This window comes from Crocodylus siamensis, chromosome 4 (assembly GCF_052110815.1).
Source record: "Crocodylus siamensis isolate JL-2025a chromosome 4, ASM5211081v1, whole genome shotgun sequence".
NCBI classification, from domain to species: domain Eukaryota; kingdom Metazoa; phylum Chordata; order Crocodylia; family Crocodylidae; genus Crocodylus; species Crocodylus siamensis.
Window position 1 is genome coordinate 58,199,250 of NC_143398.1, and position 15,813 is coordinate 58,215,062.

The following is a 15,813-nucleotide window of genomic DNA, read 5'->3' on the forward strand; positions in this document are numbered from 1 at the left end:
TTGTAACTGGTCAAGTATATTACATGGTGGTATTTCTGTTCCTTGACTGAGCAAGTATACAAGTGTTAATGGACCATGGCTGAATACATCAGGGTCATTTGGGGGAATCAGAAGTAAGACCTTAGGCACCAAATAGCCCAATCTTTTATCACTTGAGCAAAATAAAGGTAAGTTCCTCTGTGAAATAGCAGCAGACTGCAGAGCTGCTAGGACCTGCCACTAGAGGGAGCAAAAATCTCATGTACTTGCCTAGTGAAGGATGCAGGTATTTCTGGTGCCTCTGCTATTGCAAACGTTAATTTGGTTTTCCACTAATATTCACACATTTAACTTTCATACTCCATTAGCATTCAGACCACTAAAATTTAATTTCATGACTGGTCAAAGAACATATAGCATTACTTATCATGCATACATGCATTACACGTGATGTATAAATATTTTCTCATGTATATAGTTATATACATCATATAAATCATAAAAGCGTTCTGTGGTTCTAAAAACACATTTTAAACTCCTGCATAAAAAGGGAATGCTATGAACATTATTTGCAATTTTATGTTGTAAAACATAAGGAACTGGCAGTGAATGTGAAAGTTAACTTGGGTAACAGTGACCGGAAAATCATGAGTTCAAAATCCTAAGGGAAGGAAGAAAAGAGAACAGCAGAATAAAGGCACTGGACTTCAAACAAAAAAAAAAAAATCACTTAAAAAAAACCTCAGAGAAATGATGGGGAGGATCCCATGGGAGGCAAGTCTGAGGGAAAAAGGAATCCAGGGGCTGGCTGTACTCTAAGGGAGTCATATTTAGGACCCAAGAACAAGCTATCCTGATGCAACAGAAGCACGGGAAGTGCAACAGGAGACCAGCCTGGCCAGACAGTGATCTCATCATTGAGCTAAATCTCAAAAAAGAATCCTACAATAAGTAGAAACTTAGTCATACTACTAGGGAAGAATATAAGACTATCATATATATGTGCAAGGAGAAAATCAGGAAGACCAAGGCACAATTTGAGATGCAAGTAGCAAGGGACATAGAAAGAATTCTACAAGCATGTCAGAAGTAAAAGGAAAGTATAGTATATTAAAAGGAAAGCATATTAAATACAGAAAGCAACCTAGTTATAGATGACTCAGAGAAGGCTAAAGTATTCAGTGCCTTTTTCACTTCAGTCTTCACAAATAAGGTTAGGTACCAAATAATGAGTGCATTTGGCAACAAAGACAGGGAAGGAGAAAGACAGCCTAGAGTAGTGGAAGCACACATTAGGAGTTAGAAAAACTAAATGCTTTCAGGAAGGCAGGGCTTAATGAGATAGGGAACTGAAGGAATTGGCTGAGGTTATTTCAGAGCCACTGGGCATCCTCTCTGAGAACTTCTAGAGGTCAGGTGAGGTACTAGATGATTGAAAAAGGACAACTATAGCATACATCTTTAAGAAAGGGAAGGGGAGGATCCAGAGAACTACAGACCAGTCAGTCTGACCTTATTAATACCTGGAAAGATCATGGAATAGATCCTTTGAGGACCCATTTCAAACCATATAGAGGAGAACAAGGTGATCAGGAAAAGCCAACATGGGTTCACTAAAAGCAAGTCATGCCTGATCCACCTGATATCCTTCTACAGTAAGGTGACAGGTTCTGTAAATGGGGAGGGGAAGGGGGAGGGGAGAACAGCGGATGTGACATCCTTGACTTTGTCATGGGAAACGGTCTCAAAATCCATATTATTATCATTAACAAACTAAAGAAATATAGACTAGACAAAAATACTGTAAGGTGAATACATAACTGGTTAAATCAGCATGCTCAACAAGTAGCCATCAATGGCACAATGTCTAGCTGGAAAGAGGTATCAAGTGGGCTATCCCAGGAATTTGTCCTAGGTCCAGTATTGTTTGTCATCTTCATGGAATGATTTGGATGATAGAATTGAGGGCGTACTTAGCAAATCTGCAGACAACACCAAGTTGGCTGGAGTTGCAGACACGATAGAAAGTAAGACAAGAATCCAGAATCATTTGGATAAACTAGAGAAATTCTCTGCAATAAATCAAATTAAATTCAACAAGGACAAGTGCAAAGTACTGCACTTGGGGCAAAATGATTGTATGCACAAATACAAACCGAGGAACAGCTAGCTAGGCTGCGGTAAAACAGATAAGGACCTGAGGGTTACAGTGGACCATAAACTGAAAATGGGGTAAGTGTACTCGTTGCTAAGAAGTCAAAAGCGTATTGGGTTCTTTTAACCAGACCGTCACTTGCAAACTGAAGGAAGTGATTCTCCTGTTCTATCTGGCACTGGTGAGGCCTCACCTGGAGTACAGTGTCCAATTTTGGGCCCCACACTTCAAGAAAGATATGGACAGATTGGAAAGGGTCTGGTGGAGGTGACAAAAGTGATTAGATGCTAGGAAACATGATTTATGAGGAAAAGCTAAAAGAACTAGGGGTATTTACCCTGGAGAAGAGAAAACCGAGGTGGGGATTTGAGAACAGTCTTCAAACATGTGAAGGGTAATTATAAAGAAGATGGAGATAGACTACTCTCTGGGGCTGTAGCAGACAGAACTAAAAGAAATAGCCTCAAACTGCACGAGAGAAAATTTACTTTGGAGATTAGGAAGAACTTTCTGACTATGAAAGTCGTTAAGCCTTAGAACTGGCTACCTAGAGAAATTGTGGAATTTTCAAGAGCTGGTTAGACAGAAACTTGGCTTGCAATGGTTTAGCCAGGGATAATCCTGCCTTCAGCAGAGGACTGAACTAAATAGCATCATGAGGTCCCTTCTTGCCTTACTCCCCTATGATCCTAAGTTACTAATTTTCAATTGAAGCTTATAATAAATAAATAAATAAAATCAGTGCATTAGTCACACTAAGAGATATGTCAAAAGTGGGTTGAAGCGTGCAACTGCCTAACTGATCTTTTCCTCATAGCGCTAGAATTTTGGCAGGTTAAATGAGAATGTCTGCAACACTGTTATTTGTGTAGGCATAATTTATCACTGAAAAATTTATGCACATTTGTGTTACATGCCTATATGCAATAAGGATGCACAGCATTCATAGCATGTGGGTAGGCATCTGTCAATACCACAAGCAGCATCAATTTCACATTTGTGCACATAACTACATAAGGCATTATGCAAACTTTAGCCAGTTTGGCGTTTCGTGGCATAATTTAAGTACACGGGTTATTTCTCCCCATTTGCTGAAGTATCATGCTTTCTACACATGCCTGCTATGCAGCAAAAGCCTGGAGTATCACTGCAGTGGTAGAATTATTAAAGACACCCAAGAAGAGAAATGTTCTGATTCAGCCATAAACAGAGCAAAATATTTCCCTTGCATTCTTATAAAAAAGATCTTTGTTTAGAAATAATTTCCTGAAATGAGGTGATATGTGGCTTATCTGATTTGATGCGCTAATGGCTGTGCTTTTCATTGCTGCAGAACCAATACAAAATCCTGCACGGGATTGCAAGTGGATATGAAAATAAGAGATTGTCATTATGTATAAATGGGTTATGAGCTGAATACATCTAGTATCCCAACCCTATAGGGATGCATCAAGACAGCAATTGAGCTATGTTGGTTCCCAACTATTAAAAATCATGAGACTGACTTAAAATAATGAACATTTAAAAATAAATTCTAGGTTTTCATTTGCCACCTAGTTTTGAGTCTTCTAGGGTTCATGTTTTACATTATCTGGTTTATAACCATCTAAATCAGTGGTGTACATGGATCAAATCTGACCTCTGGCATCATGTCATCTGGCCCACAGGGCTCTCCACAGGACTGAAAATTTGGCAGTGGAGAAGCAGTGGCACTGCTACCCTGCTGCTAAATTTCAGGACCCAAGTGCAGCCCAATGGGCTGGGTTGCATGACCCTGCATGCTAGATGTGCATAGAGTGGCATAGTACCCCATCCCAGAGCCCAATCCTGACATGTGGGGCCAAACACAGGTGGCACAGAGTCCGATCCTGCCACACAGGGGTGACGTAGGATGCCAGGCTAAATCCTGGCATAGGGCCTTAACTTGGTATGCAGGCCCAATCTGGCCCATGAACTTGCCCTAAGCTATTAGGCTGGGATACTAAATGCATTAAATTTGGCATGGAAAGCCAAAAGGTTGAGTGCCAGTGACCAAGACTAGCAGTTGACAAACTTTTCTAGTTGTGGGCTAGAATGACACACCACAGGTCAGAGGTGTTAGGACAAGGGTGGGCAAATATTTCAGCTGGCAGGCCACTTAACAGGTTTTGATGAGCTGTTGAGGGCCATACCGATAGTCTTTCAGAAGATATCATTTTAACAAATTATAGATAAAAAACAAAAATCACATAGTAAATATCAAACGTCTACTATAACATATTTTAATTTCAAAAACAATTTTGTCCTAATTTTTTTTTGGCAATTGCATCATAGCTCAAAGTAAAGTCTTATTCTTGTATATTGCGTGGGGGGATGGAGGAGCAAGGGGAGGTGGAGGTGTGAGGGAATCGGTGCATGCATGTGTTGACAGCTGCCCACATGCTAGGTCCCAGGAGCTGGGTGGGCAAGGGATGGGGGCAGGGAGCACATGCAGCAGAGCTCATCCAGGTGATGCGGTCGGTGCAGGTGCATTTTCCCCTTCCACCCCAGTTAGTCCACAGCTGCCCCTGTGATGCTCTGCATGAAGCTAAGCCCTGCCTGCTCCTACCTGGGACAACCTGAGCTGTGCCCCAGCCCAACAACGGTCCCACAGCTTTCCAGCTTGGCTCCCCCCCATCTCCAGTCGCTCCTCCTCCTGCCACTTCTGCACCACTCTGGGCAGCAGGTAGTGGCAGCCGGAAGTGCTGCATGAAAGTGGTAGCAGCTGCTGTGGCAACACATGCCAGAAACCACATGCCCAGCCAGGTGGGGGGAAAGCTGCAGCCAGGCACCTGCCCCAGCATTTGGGGCTCCAACTCCAGCTCCTTGCCACCTTCCACTCACTCAGTTTCCCAGCACAATGAGCATGCATCTGCAGATAACTGAATGGAAGGCAGCTCCACCAGGAAGCTGTGTGCACTGGCTGGGGCCAGGGCTGTCAGGGGCATGGGACAGGAACAGGCAGGGCTCAGCCCCATGAAAAGTGCCAGAGGGGCAGCCGTAGGCCAGATGCAATCAACTGGCAGGCCAGATCCAGCCTGTGGGCCATAGTTTGCTCACCCCTGTGTTAAGACCTGCTTGCAGCTGGTGCTTTTCCACATGGCAGCACAGAGGAGTGCCTGCAGCTGAAGCCCTTGCCACCAAACACCACTGAAGCCACACAACCAGTCCAGCTCCAATGACTTGGTTGGCCAGATCCAAGTTGTGGATCCATAGATTGCTTACCCCTTATTCGATCAACCTACAGTAGTTTGGAAGCATGAAGAAATAGGCTTCCTATCAGTGAGAGATTTGTGCAATTTGCATAAGGTTCGTGCAATCAACCCTGTACTAAATTCCACAGGTCACCTCCTGAGACAGTGGGGGGGTTATACACACCAACCAACGGGAGACCATGGAACATCCCTGGTTCTACAGGGTCCTGAGCTCAGGACTGAGTATGGGCTACAGAATGAAGGCACGGCGACTATGTCAAACCACAGGAAGATACAGAAGGAGGTCAGAGCCAGAGACATGCTATCGACCACGGAGCTGCTCCCTGATGACAACTGCCAAGCTGTCTGGGAGCAGATCTTCCACAAGGACCTACGAAAGGACCACAGAGCCCTGAACTGGGTAACAGCTCATCACACATTCCCAGTGAGGGTGTGGACATACAGAGATAGTCAAGGAACTCAACCCAGCTGCCCCAAGGAACTTTGCCAAGGTGCAGAGACCATTGACCACCACCTATGACTCTGCCCATATGCCAAGAGGGGGGTGGAAAAACGTAAACCAACTCTGCAAAGAGGTGACAGGGGTCAGGCTGATGGTGAGGGAGGTGGCGCTGTATGGAACTCTGACTAAACATCAAGGGACCCCAACAGTCCACTTCAACTAGTTTGTGTCCTATGTCAGGAGAACCCTGCAAAAGTGCAGGAACCTCCTGATATACAGACACACAGAACTTGAGGAAACATACTGTGTTAAAGTGTTTCTGTGTGAACTCCAATCCTACTACCAGACATCGGTGGGAAGAGGACAGAGAAGATGCATCCAACTCCACCTAGCAAAGGGACACTGGGCACAGGCTGTTCAAAGAGCCCCCTAGAGGGGGAGTGGACAGGGATAACAAAGAGGACAGCGAGACAACCAGACCTGGAGACAGCAACGATGAAAGCAGGGCTGCCAGCAGCAGTGGAAGCAGTGGCGACAGTGACAGCAATGACAGTGAATGAACTGAGAATATAAACCCCAAAATCAGGGCTGGGACTAAAAGACAGTGCAACGGGATTAGGGAAAGGACTATGGACACGTGCACAGGAGCATTTATTTTAACAGGCACATGGGTTTTAAATATGGGCTAAGGTATGTGTGCGTGTGTGTTCCCCACCCCCGCCAAAAAAAAAAAAAAATACCACACAACCCCAGCAACTTCCTAAGGATCTGGGCTTATGTGCCTGATGATTTAAAAAAAAAAAGAGCCTCCTAGGGTCTTAAATAATAGAATCTGTTTTCATTGTGCAAAGATTACCTTTTTATTGCTGCCAAAGGCTACCAACAGGCATGTAAGTGCTACTTTAAAAAGTCAAAGGAAAATAGCTTGCAGAGCCAAGTTCTACAAGAGAAACTTCCTAAGGGCCACATTGTGCAATCAATGCAGACACAAAACTCCCACAGAAATCAATGGGGGTTTTCACAAAAATTCTTCACATGCTGAGGCCATAATTTTGCATTTAAGTGTTGTTGATTAAGCACAACCATTGTTCCATTGCTAAGTCTCTTACTCCTTTATTTAGATGATTAACTAATTAATTAGCATAAATCCTTTCCAGCAATATTTTTCCATTATTCTAAGGTATTGGTACTCAACATCTGACCCACAGGCCAAATCCAGCCTATTTGGTCATGTCATCCAGATGACTGGGCTCCCCACAGATTTTCCAGGGACTTAAGTCTGGAAATTAAGTACCATGGAAGCAGTGGCAGCATTAGCTGCCCTGACTTCCAGGGCTGTGGCAACAAGTGCTACCACCACTCCCCCACAATCAAATTTCTGGACCCATGGGGAACCCATGGGGTGGATAACATGGTCCCATGTGCCAGAGTGCTCTGGCACATAGATCATCCAGCACATGGAGTCATTCCATGGCCAGATCCAGAATGTGGGGTCTGGCAAGCCAAACCAACATACAGAGTTGCAACAGAGCCAGATCCAGTTTGTGGAGCCAGACCACGGTGCAGTGTCGCTGCACGGCCAGATCCAGTGCTTGGGACCAGTCCAGGATGGCTGACACATGAGATCACACCCACAGACTGACCCTTTGCACCAACCCCACACTGGATCCAACCTGCAAAATGACCCTATACCACTCAACCAGCCTGCGGGGCCAGATCGTTGAGCATGACTGTTCTGAGGTAGGACCAGAAGGTAAGGATTGTGGTCAGTTTATCTATGATTTGCTGAAAAGACTTCTGCAGTTGTGGGTGACCAACATAAATGAGAACTAGCTTGGCTTCTCACAGGCCCACAATGAGAGTTTGCAAACAAAACTTACCACCACCTTTGTACGCACTCCTTTGATTTATGCCCATTAACCCAAGCCTGGACCCTAGCGACTGGTCCAAGTGCAATGGGAGGAAGAAGAAGTCCATCATGGGAACATTAATTTTAACTAGATTGTAATCCCACAGAATACTCTCTTTCTCCAAAGAGGGTGGTTGAAGCACCACTTCACTTTTAAAACTCTGAGCGAGTCTCAATGTATCTGAAAATCAGATATACCAACTAAAAATCCTAGAAGTGTTTGAAAGTAACCCAAACCAGGCTCTGGCAGAAGCAGATTCCTTAGCCAAGTATCACTCATTGGAACAGCCAGCAGACTCTCTTCTCTTTTAAACAAGTTGGTTTCTTTCATCAGAACCATTATCTTAAATGCCAAAGCACTTTCAAAGTTGGTAAGAATCAAAACTACTTATTATTTTTCCCTTTTAATTTCAATGAAAGCTACAGAGTTCCATGTCACCTGTGGGCATACAGAGGCCTGCCAGCACTGTGAGATAATAGTTCTGACTCCAATAAAAATGTTTATTAATTATTTAAAAGAGGTCCAAGCTAAACAAAAAACCTAATTTAATTTCTGTAAAGCAAATATCTACTAGTTGCTAAAAGGAACAAAATGCAAGAGATGTTAATGAAAGTGGGAAATGACAGAAATGAAATATTTTGATTAAAATAAAACATTCAATAGTAGGTACTACTGCTATGATTATTACATTGTTAAGGAAAGACAGCCCACTGCATAGATGACTAGCCTGGGATGGGGAAGACCTGGGTTCAATCCTCTGCTCTGCCACTGATTTTCTATGCGACTTCAGGCAAGTCAATTAGGCGAGATCCTATTCTATCTATTATGTATTATTGTCCCAGCAGGTGACTAAATGCAAACCCATTCCACCTTGCTCAAGTCCCTGGAAAAATTATTAACACATTTTATAATGGACTTTTGTAATGGATCATCACCTTAGCCCTAAAACTAAGGCACAAAACTCAGTGAGAAGGAAGAGGACCCACCCAGTTCCGGATCTGCAGCAGGGTGGATCACAATTAGGTGTTTAATTAGTGGAAAAGGATCTAGTGCATAATCTCTCTGCACCTCAGTTCCTCATCTATGAAAGAGAATAGTTAATTTGAAGCTTCCCAGGGGTTTGGGGTGATAAATACATTAAAGATTATGATATTCTTGCACATTATGGTAATGGAAGCTGCCTCAGTACCTTAAATTGATGTGTATTAACATATATCCAATTTATTTTTATAATGTAATTGTCTAGTTGTACTGTACTCTCAACCTCATAGTAAAAAATTATTATGAAACTCCAGTATGTCCAGTATCCCAGCAAAGCCTGGAATGGAATATGCCCAATGCTACACTTGTTTTCTTTTTTCCTTTGAACTCTCCTTTTACTTCTTGTGCCTATCAGTTACTCCAGCATAGTACAAAAGGTATAAGCGTGGAGCCAGATTCATAACCACAAAAATTAACTGGCACCAATGCACTTACTCTCATTTTCCACTAGTGAAGAACATGGATATTCAGTAACTGATTATCAGAACTAAGCAACAACAACTCTCATTGAGGTCAGTAAGTCTTGCAGTTACTCAACACTTCTGGAAATCACACCATATGAAAATATGTCAAACAGACCTTATAAAAACCCAACCACACCACATCCCGTTAGCCCCCACAGTGACTCTCCCATGCCACACCTAAAAGAGGCAAGGCCTGCAATACAGCCGGAAGACAACCAAACACAGGACCCTACTGGACTAAAGGAATGAGCAAATTTCAAAGGCAAGGATACTCATTGAAGACACCCACTAGGCACCTCTTTTCCCCACAGTCAGAATAAGTCTGTTCATTTGGTCAGAACCATTGTCTTAAGTTTCACCCACATGTTACGGTAAGTAATAGTGGGGGTCAGAGTGCATTAGCTAGTTTGCGCTCTGGTGGGTGAAATTCCGCATAGTCAGCAAGCCACAGTGTTCTGTAACAGCTGTGATTTCTAGATGTTGAGAAAGGCATAATCCCATGGAGACCAGTCCAGAGAAACAGTATTTTAAAGAGAGAACCTGATTCTTCAGCACCTTGCACTTTCTGCATTTTCTTTTTATTAACAGGAGAGTGTGAAATTGAGGGAAAGTGTTGAAGTGGAAGGGCAGCATTTAACATACATTTTTTACACATGTAAATGACTATACAGGGCAACACGGAATCAGATCCATAGTTACAGAGATTAAGATAACTTCAAATTCAAGTCTCAGTTACAGCGGATCACTAGAATTAGATCACACCAATGGCCCGCTAAGTCCAGTGTCCTGTAACCAACTGTAGCCAGTTACATGCTTCATAGTAAGATATAAGAAAATCTGCAAATTATGCTCATAACTCTCAAAAGTTAGTGTCTAATTTATGCCTCGAAGCATCAGAGTTACATACCTGCAAAACTGCCCTTTATTCTTGCAATAATTAGCATTTATATGTTTAGTAAGAAGGTTTACAGATATTATATCTAATCCTTTTCTTGACTCTGTTCAGTTCTTAGTCACAACTATAGCCTGTGGCAAGGAGTTCTACAGGCTAACTGGGCCTTGAAATTCTGGAGGAGGGGTTGGCAACCCACTGCACACATGCCAGAGCATGGCACATGAAGCCATTTTGCCTGGCACGCCACAACCAATCCCAGCTCTCAGCAGGTCCTTCCCGCCTGCCACAGAGCCTAGGCTGTTCCTAGCAGGTGGTGGGGAGGCTGCAGGCAGCTGTACCAGGGTCCACAGAGCTCCAGCTCAGCTCATTCCCAGTGGTGGGTACACATGCATTTTGGGGTAGACAGCAAGGAAGGGGCCAGAGTTGCCCTGCCACAAAAAGGAGCAGGCCCCTTGGGGCTCCCCTGCCATCTGCCCTTGGTACACCAACATCTTACAAGTTGAAGCTGAGGAGGGTTTTTTGGCACTGTGCCCAAAAATGTTGCCGACCCCTGTTCTAGAGTATATGAGAACAGAATTCAACTGTAAGCGGCCATAGTTAGATCCCAAAGTTAAAATGTGTTACTTTTTGCAGTCTTGATAAAACAGATTACAGATTCTCAGCTGGTATAATTTAACCTGACTCCACTGAAACCAATGGAACAAATTCAACTTGTACTATCACAGAATCCCATTATGTTTGTTTTTATTTTTTCGCATCTGTTTGAATATGATTAAAAATAAAAATATTATAAAACAATCTGAAAAAATATAGTTTGGTCATAGAAATAAATAACTAGTACAATGATTATGACAGCCAACAAAGGAATCTTTCTTTCAAGACTTCATCATGCGTCACCTCTCAGGGTGATATTTTGTGGATGAATGTTCATCATCCAGGTTTTCACCACAGACTTTTTGGACTTATTAAAGTAAAGAAAAAAAAAAAGATAAAGCTAGACACCACCCTATGCATTTACAATACACAGTCATTTTTACTCCAGTACACCGACAAAAATCTCCATCCCTTTTCAGCTGCATCAACAAGAAAACACAGGCTGGATCAGGCAAATTTTCCTCACAAATGTAGGTAGTCGTCATGTGAACGGTTCTACTGAGACCACTCTAAAGAGAAACTTTGAACTGTGGAATGGTTAATGGGAATGAAAAGTAACATGATAATATAAAAAAGTCACAATCATGCAAACAATTACTGAGCTCTCATGCATCGAGAACCTGACATGAACAGACCTCAGAGATAAAGGATCTCTCTTCCTGTGTCCTTTACCAGCATCTGTGGAAGTTTTAAGGATCACACAAAATTCAGGATTTTAATTCAAACAGGATGAAAATTGCAGATGTTTGCTACTTTCAGAGCTGTAGAGTTTATTCATTTTGTCAGTTTCCAGCCTGATTTTACATTTCTTGCTTCTCTAAAACTCCCACAGGACTCGGAGGAAATTTTGGATGCACAAGCAATGCGGAACTGAATCCACTATTTGTCACATTCCCCTTCTATGAATAAAGTGTGCTTTGGGTTAACAAACAATCTGTAACACCAAAATATCATGCTACAGTAACACTAGTTCTTGAATGGCACAAAAGTATTTATAAACACAGAGTCGTAAGAGTACCATTCGTTTCATCATGATCTTCATTTCTAGTAAAAAGCTCAAACTGAGATTTTCAAAAGTGCCCCATGGTTGTAGGGCAGGGGTAGGCAAAATGCAGCCCGTGGGCCAGATGTGGCCATGCTATCCGGGCCATTCTATCCAGCCCCAAGCACCCCTAAAAAAATTTAGAAAATTAATCTTTATCTTCCCCTGGCTGCCTGTCATGTGGCCCTCAACGGCTTGCCAAAACTCAATAAGCGGCCCTCCACCCAAAACAATTGCCCACCCGTCGTAGGGTCTCAACTTGGAAAAAACTTCAAAGGATTTAAGGCTGGATGCTTAGCACTTGCTGAAGATCATGCCCCTTTTAATGGGCCCTTTTACTGGACATTCAAATATTTGGGCATTTAAAGTTACTTGTCACTCTTAAAAATCTTGACCTAAGACTTATCTTGTTGGCATATACAGTAATGCTTTCATGCACTTTTACTATGCAACTATGCAAAATTCTTGTAGCAAGCACTATATCCAAGCACGTAACTTTTTAAATGGAAAAACTAAATGTTCCACTGACTTCACAAAAAATTAAATATTGGTAACTCACCCTCACTTTTACCCAGTCCTACAGTCCTTACTCTGGCAACATTCCTTATTGTTCCATCAACAAGAAAAACAACATACAGACTTGATCATAAAAATCTTCCCCACAAAGCTTCATCAAGTGAGGAGCACCATTGGGACTACTCCAATGAAAAAAGAGTCCTGGCATGAGTATGTGCTGCAGAATTTGGCTGTAAGCACCAGTTTCTAGCTTTCATATACAGAAGTTCGGGGCATCTCCTACAAGTCAATGGCTTCAGCCTGAATTAGATCAAATTCTCTCTATACATTCATGGCATATCCTTTACTTTAGCATAAATTGCTTTTTTCCTGCGTTAATAAATTATAATATGTCAAATTAACCCCAGCATCTCCAGTGTAAGGGGCTGAGCCTTCAGTGCAATTTTCCCCACTGCAATCAGAGCCACAACCATGTGGAGGGATCGACTCTACAAGACATTCCCCTGCAAGGAGCCTAATATCATGAGCACAGTCCCTTTGCACTACTGGCCAGAATTAAAATTATCATGCAAGTATCATTATCAAGATTGGAAGTTCCTGAGTGCCTGGTTTCTTTTAAATAAAAATGAGGTGAGCCTTAAAGAATCTGCCTTCTCCACACCTTTAAATAAAAGCATTTCCTTCATTTATTTTTGTTGTTGTTGTTGTAAAAATAATCTCTACGTAAAATAAATAAGCATTTTTTCTTTTTTGCACCACTGAGTCCATACTCAGTTATTTTAAAGGTTATAAAATAAACTTAAATGATCTTTAATGTTTTAATGATTGACATTTTAAAATGTTTACTTATCAAGTCCAATACTGCTCACATAGGGCAAGATTCACTGGAATTAGTGGCACTGTGAATAGAAACTATTTACATGATTAAGGGTTTGCAAGATTTCACCAAAATCTTCACATACACGTATGTACATGAACCTTTAAAGATAAAATAATATTTTAACTTTGGTTTTTAAACTCACATCTATCTCAGCTAAAGTAGGATCATAACCCAAGAAAAAATATTTTGCTTTTCATTTTTTAAAAATACATAGCAAATATATTATTTAAATATAAGCTGAGGCTCTGAAAATACATTAGACTCAACCAGAAATATCATACATTCCCTTTTTCAATTCTAGATAGCTGCCCAGTTTTAATTAATTTTTGACCCACCCAGTTTTTTGACCCAATTTGGAATACTTGCATAAAAGGAACACATCTCTTTTTTCTTTTTTTATTGCTTCATACAAACAATATGAATTATATGAAAGTCATAATGTACTTGAAAACGGTATATGTTTAAATCCCAAAGTGATGGTAAGTGTCTACTAGTAAATACACAGTTGTAATCACCACATACTATAGCAAAACTTTGAGCAGATCAGATTACCAAAGAGTGGCATTAGATTAGTGTAATATTTTTCATGCATCTTCATCACCCACAGGTTTTTATTTTAGCGCTAGCACTAGAAGTGAACTGCACATTAGAGAAGTTTTGCAATGTTGTAAAACTGCTGAGTTCTCACACTTTTGCCAGAACTTCAGAAAACTTACTTTTCTTAAGTCTTTTTTGTTGGTACAATGAACCGAATTTTGCATCCTTTTTCATACCAAGAAAATCAATGAAATCTTAGGAAAGGCCAAGGACTTTAGTACACAGATTTCATTACCTAAGGATCAGTGGTTTATCTTGCTTTTCCTAAACTCAGAAGGATTTCTGATCTCTCTCTTGCATTTGTTGCTGGCTAACCTCTGCTATTCTTTTAAGATTGCAATCTTTTAACAGATCTAAAAGATCTGGAACTAAAATGAGGATCGATAGTTGTTAAATGTTTTGCTATACTGATTAATTCCCTGGACGAAAACCATCGTCTACACAAGGAAATGGTTCAAATAAGGCAAACGATTGTTATTTTAATACCCCACTACCAAATAACACCACAGTCTTCCTTTCATAACCCAACCAGTCAGAACTGATTTCAAGAACACTGTGTTGTTGTGAAGAGACGAATTCTCCTTAGGAAGGCTGGAAGCCCTTTATAGCTGTATATTATCTCAAATAACAGCACTGACACACCCTATTAATACAAACTTGAGGCTGCGGTTTTAACCATCAGACAGTGCTCCTATGAAATCAGTGGCCAAACGCCCATCGACTTCAATGGGTGTAGAGTTGGCCAATTAACTGCTTTCAATTCTTATAGTATAAGACACAGCATGCACTCCGATTGCTTCCCGGGTGTTTAAGGCAATAAAATAGTGGGGGGGGGGGGCAAGTATTTTAAAATAACCTGATAGAGATCCACTTCCAAAGGATAGCGCTGGTTCTTTTAATGGGGAAAGCACGTCTAAAAAAAACAAAACAAAAAAATCTCTTGCCTTTCCAGCTATATAAAGGTGAGGGGAAGTTTGGAGCACAGACCTACAGTAGTTCATCATAAGCCAGGTCTGAAGTCCGAGGGACTCCAGTGGGACCATTTACCTACCCTTGTGCCGTGGAGGCTCGGGGCTGAGTTTCACGGGGCAGGGCCCTTGGAGGGTCCGTGGGGGCTGGCCGGCGAGGCGCCTGGCCTCTTCCCCATCCCTGCTTTCTCTTCGGCCGTCCCCTAAAGTCAAGCGACATGTACTCAGCAACCCCCCCAGAGCCGGGGCAAGAAGCGCGGGGCCAGCTCGTGCCCGCGCCCCTGGGTGCCCGCAGCGCAGCCGTGGCCCTGCCCCAGCAGGTCGGCAGTTGCTGTCCCGGGGCGCTCACCTGAGGGCGCCGCCGGAGCGAAGCCGCCGTGGCGGGCGGGCGCGGGGCCCGGCCAGCGCGCGGGGAACGGCGGCGGCGCGGGCGGTGGGGGCGGCGCGGGGCTCTGCAGCAGGTTCTCGATGAGGAAGCTCCTGCCCAGGCCGGCGGCGCCCGGCGCGGCGGGGAAGCGAAGCAGCGCCGGGGAGCCCGCCGCGTCCCCGCGGCGCGGGGCGCTTCCGGGCAGCATGGCCGCCCCGTCGCTCAGTGCGGGGCACCGCGCCCCCGGCCTGCGCTGGACGCAGCTGTGGGTGCCTCGGGGAACCGCCGCCGCTGCCGGGCTGGAAGGTGTGTCCAGCGCCTTCATTGTGTCCCGGCCGCCCCCGCCTCCGCCTCTCCCGGGCGCTGGGGCCGGGCCGCCCGCCAGGAGCGCGGCCGGGCAGGTGCCGCCGGGGCGGGGCGCAGTGCCGGGCCCGTGGGTAGGCCTGGGGCTGAGCTTGGCTCCTGAGCACATGAGGCTACTGGAGACGCCGCAGGCTTTTCCCGCCGCGCCCCGCCCCGCCTCGCCTCGCCTCGCCTGGAGGCCCGGGCTCCTGCATCCTGCGTCGGGCCGGCCGTGCTGTCGGGACAGTCAGAGCTCAGCAGCCTTGCTCGGGGCGCCTGGGCTGGAAAGCTTCGTGCCAACTACACCGGGGGCCCGAGGAAACGCACG

General features: G+C 43.8%; 1 protein-coding gene across 1 annotated transcript in view; it reads right to left on the reverse strand.

Moving 5' to 3' along the window:
• Nucleotides 1–15,565, reverse strand: part of DBX2 (developing brain homeobox 2) — a 38,390-nt gene extending 22,825 nt beyond the window's left edge. The window contains exon 1 of the mRNA XM_090042382.1: nt 15,126–15,565. Coding sequence (XP_089898508.1) covers nt 15,126–15,468 — 343 coding nt within the window. The 5' untranslated portion in view covers nt 15,469–15,565. The remainder of the gene's footprint in view (nt 1–15,125) is intronic.
• Between the last annotated feature and the right edge of the window lie 248 nt (nt 15,566–15,813).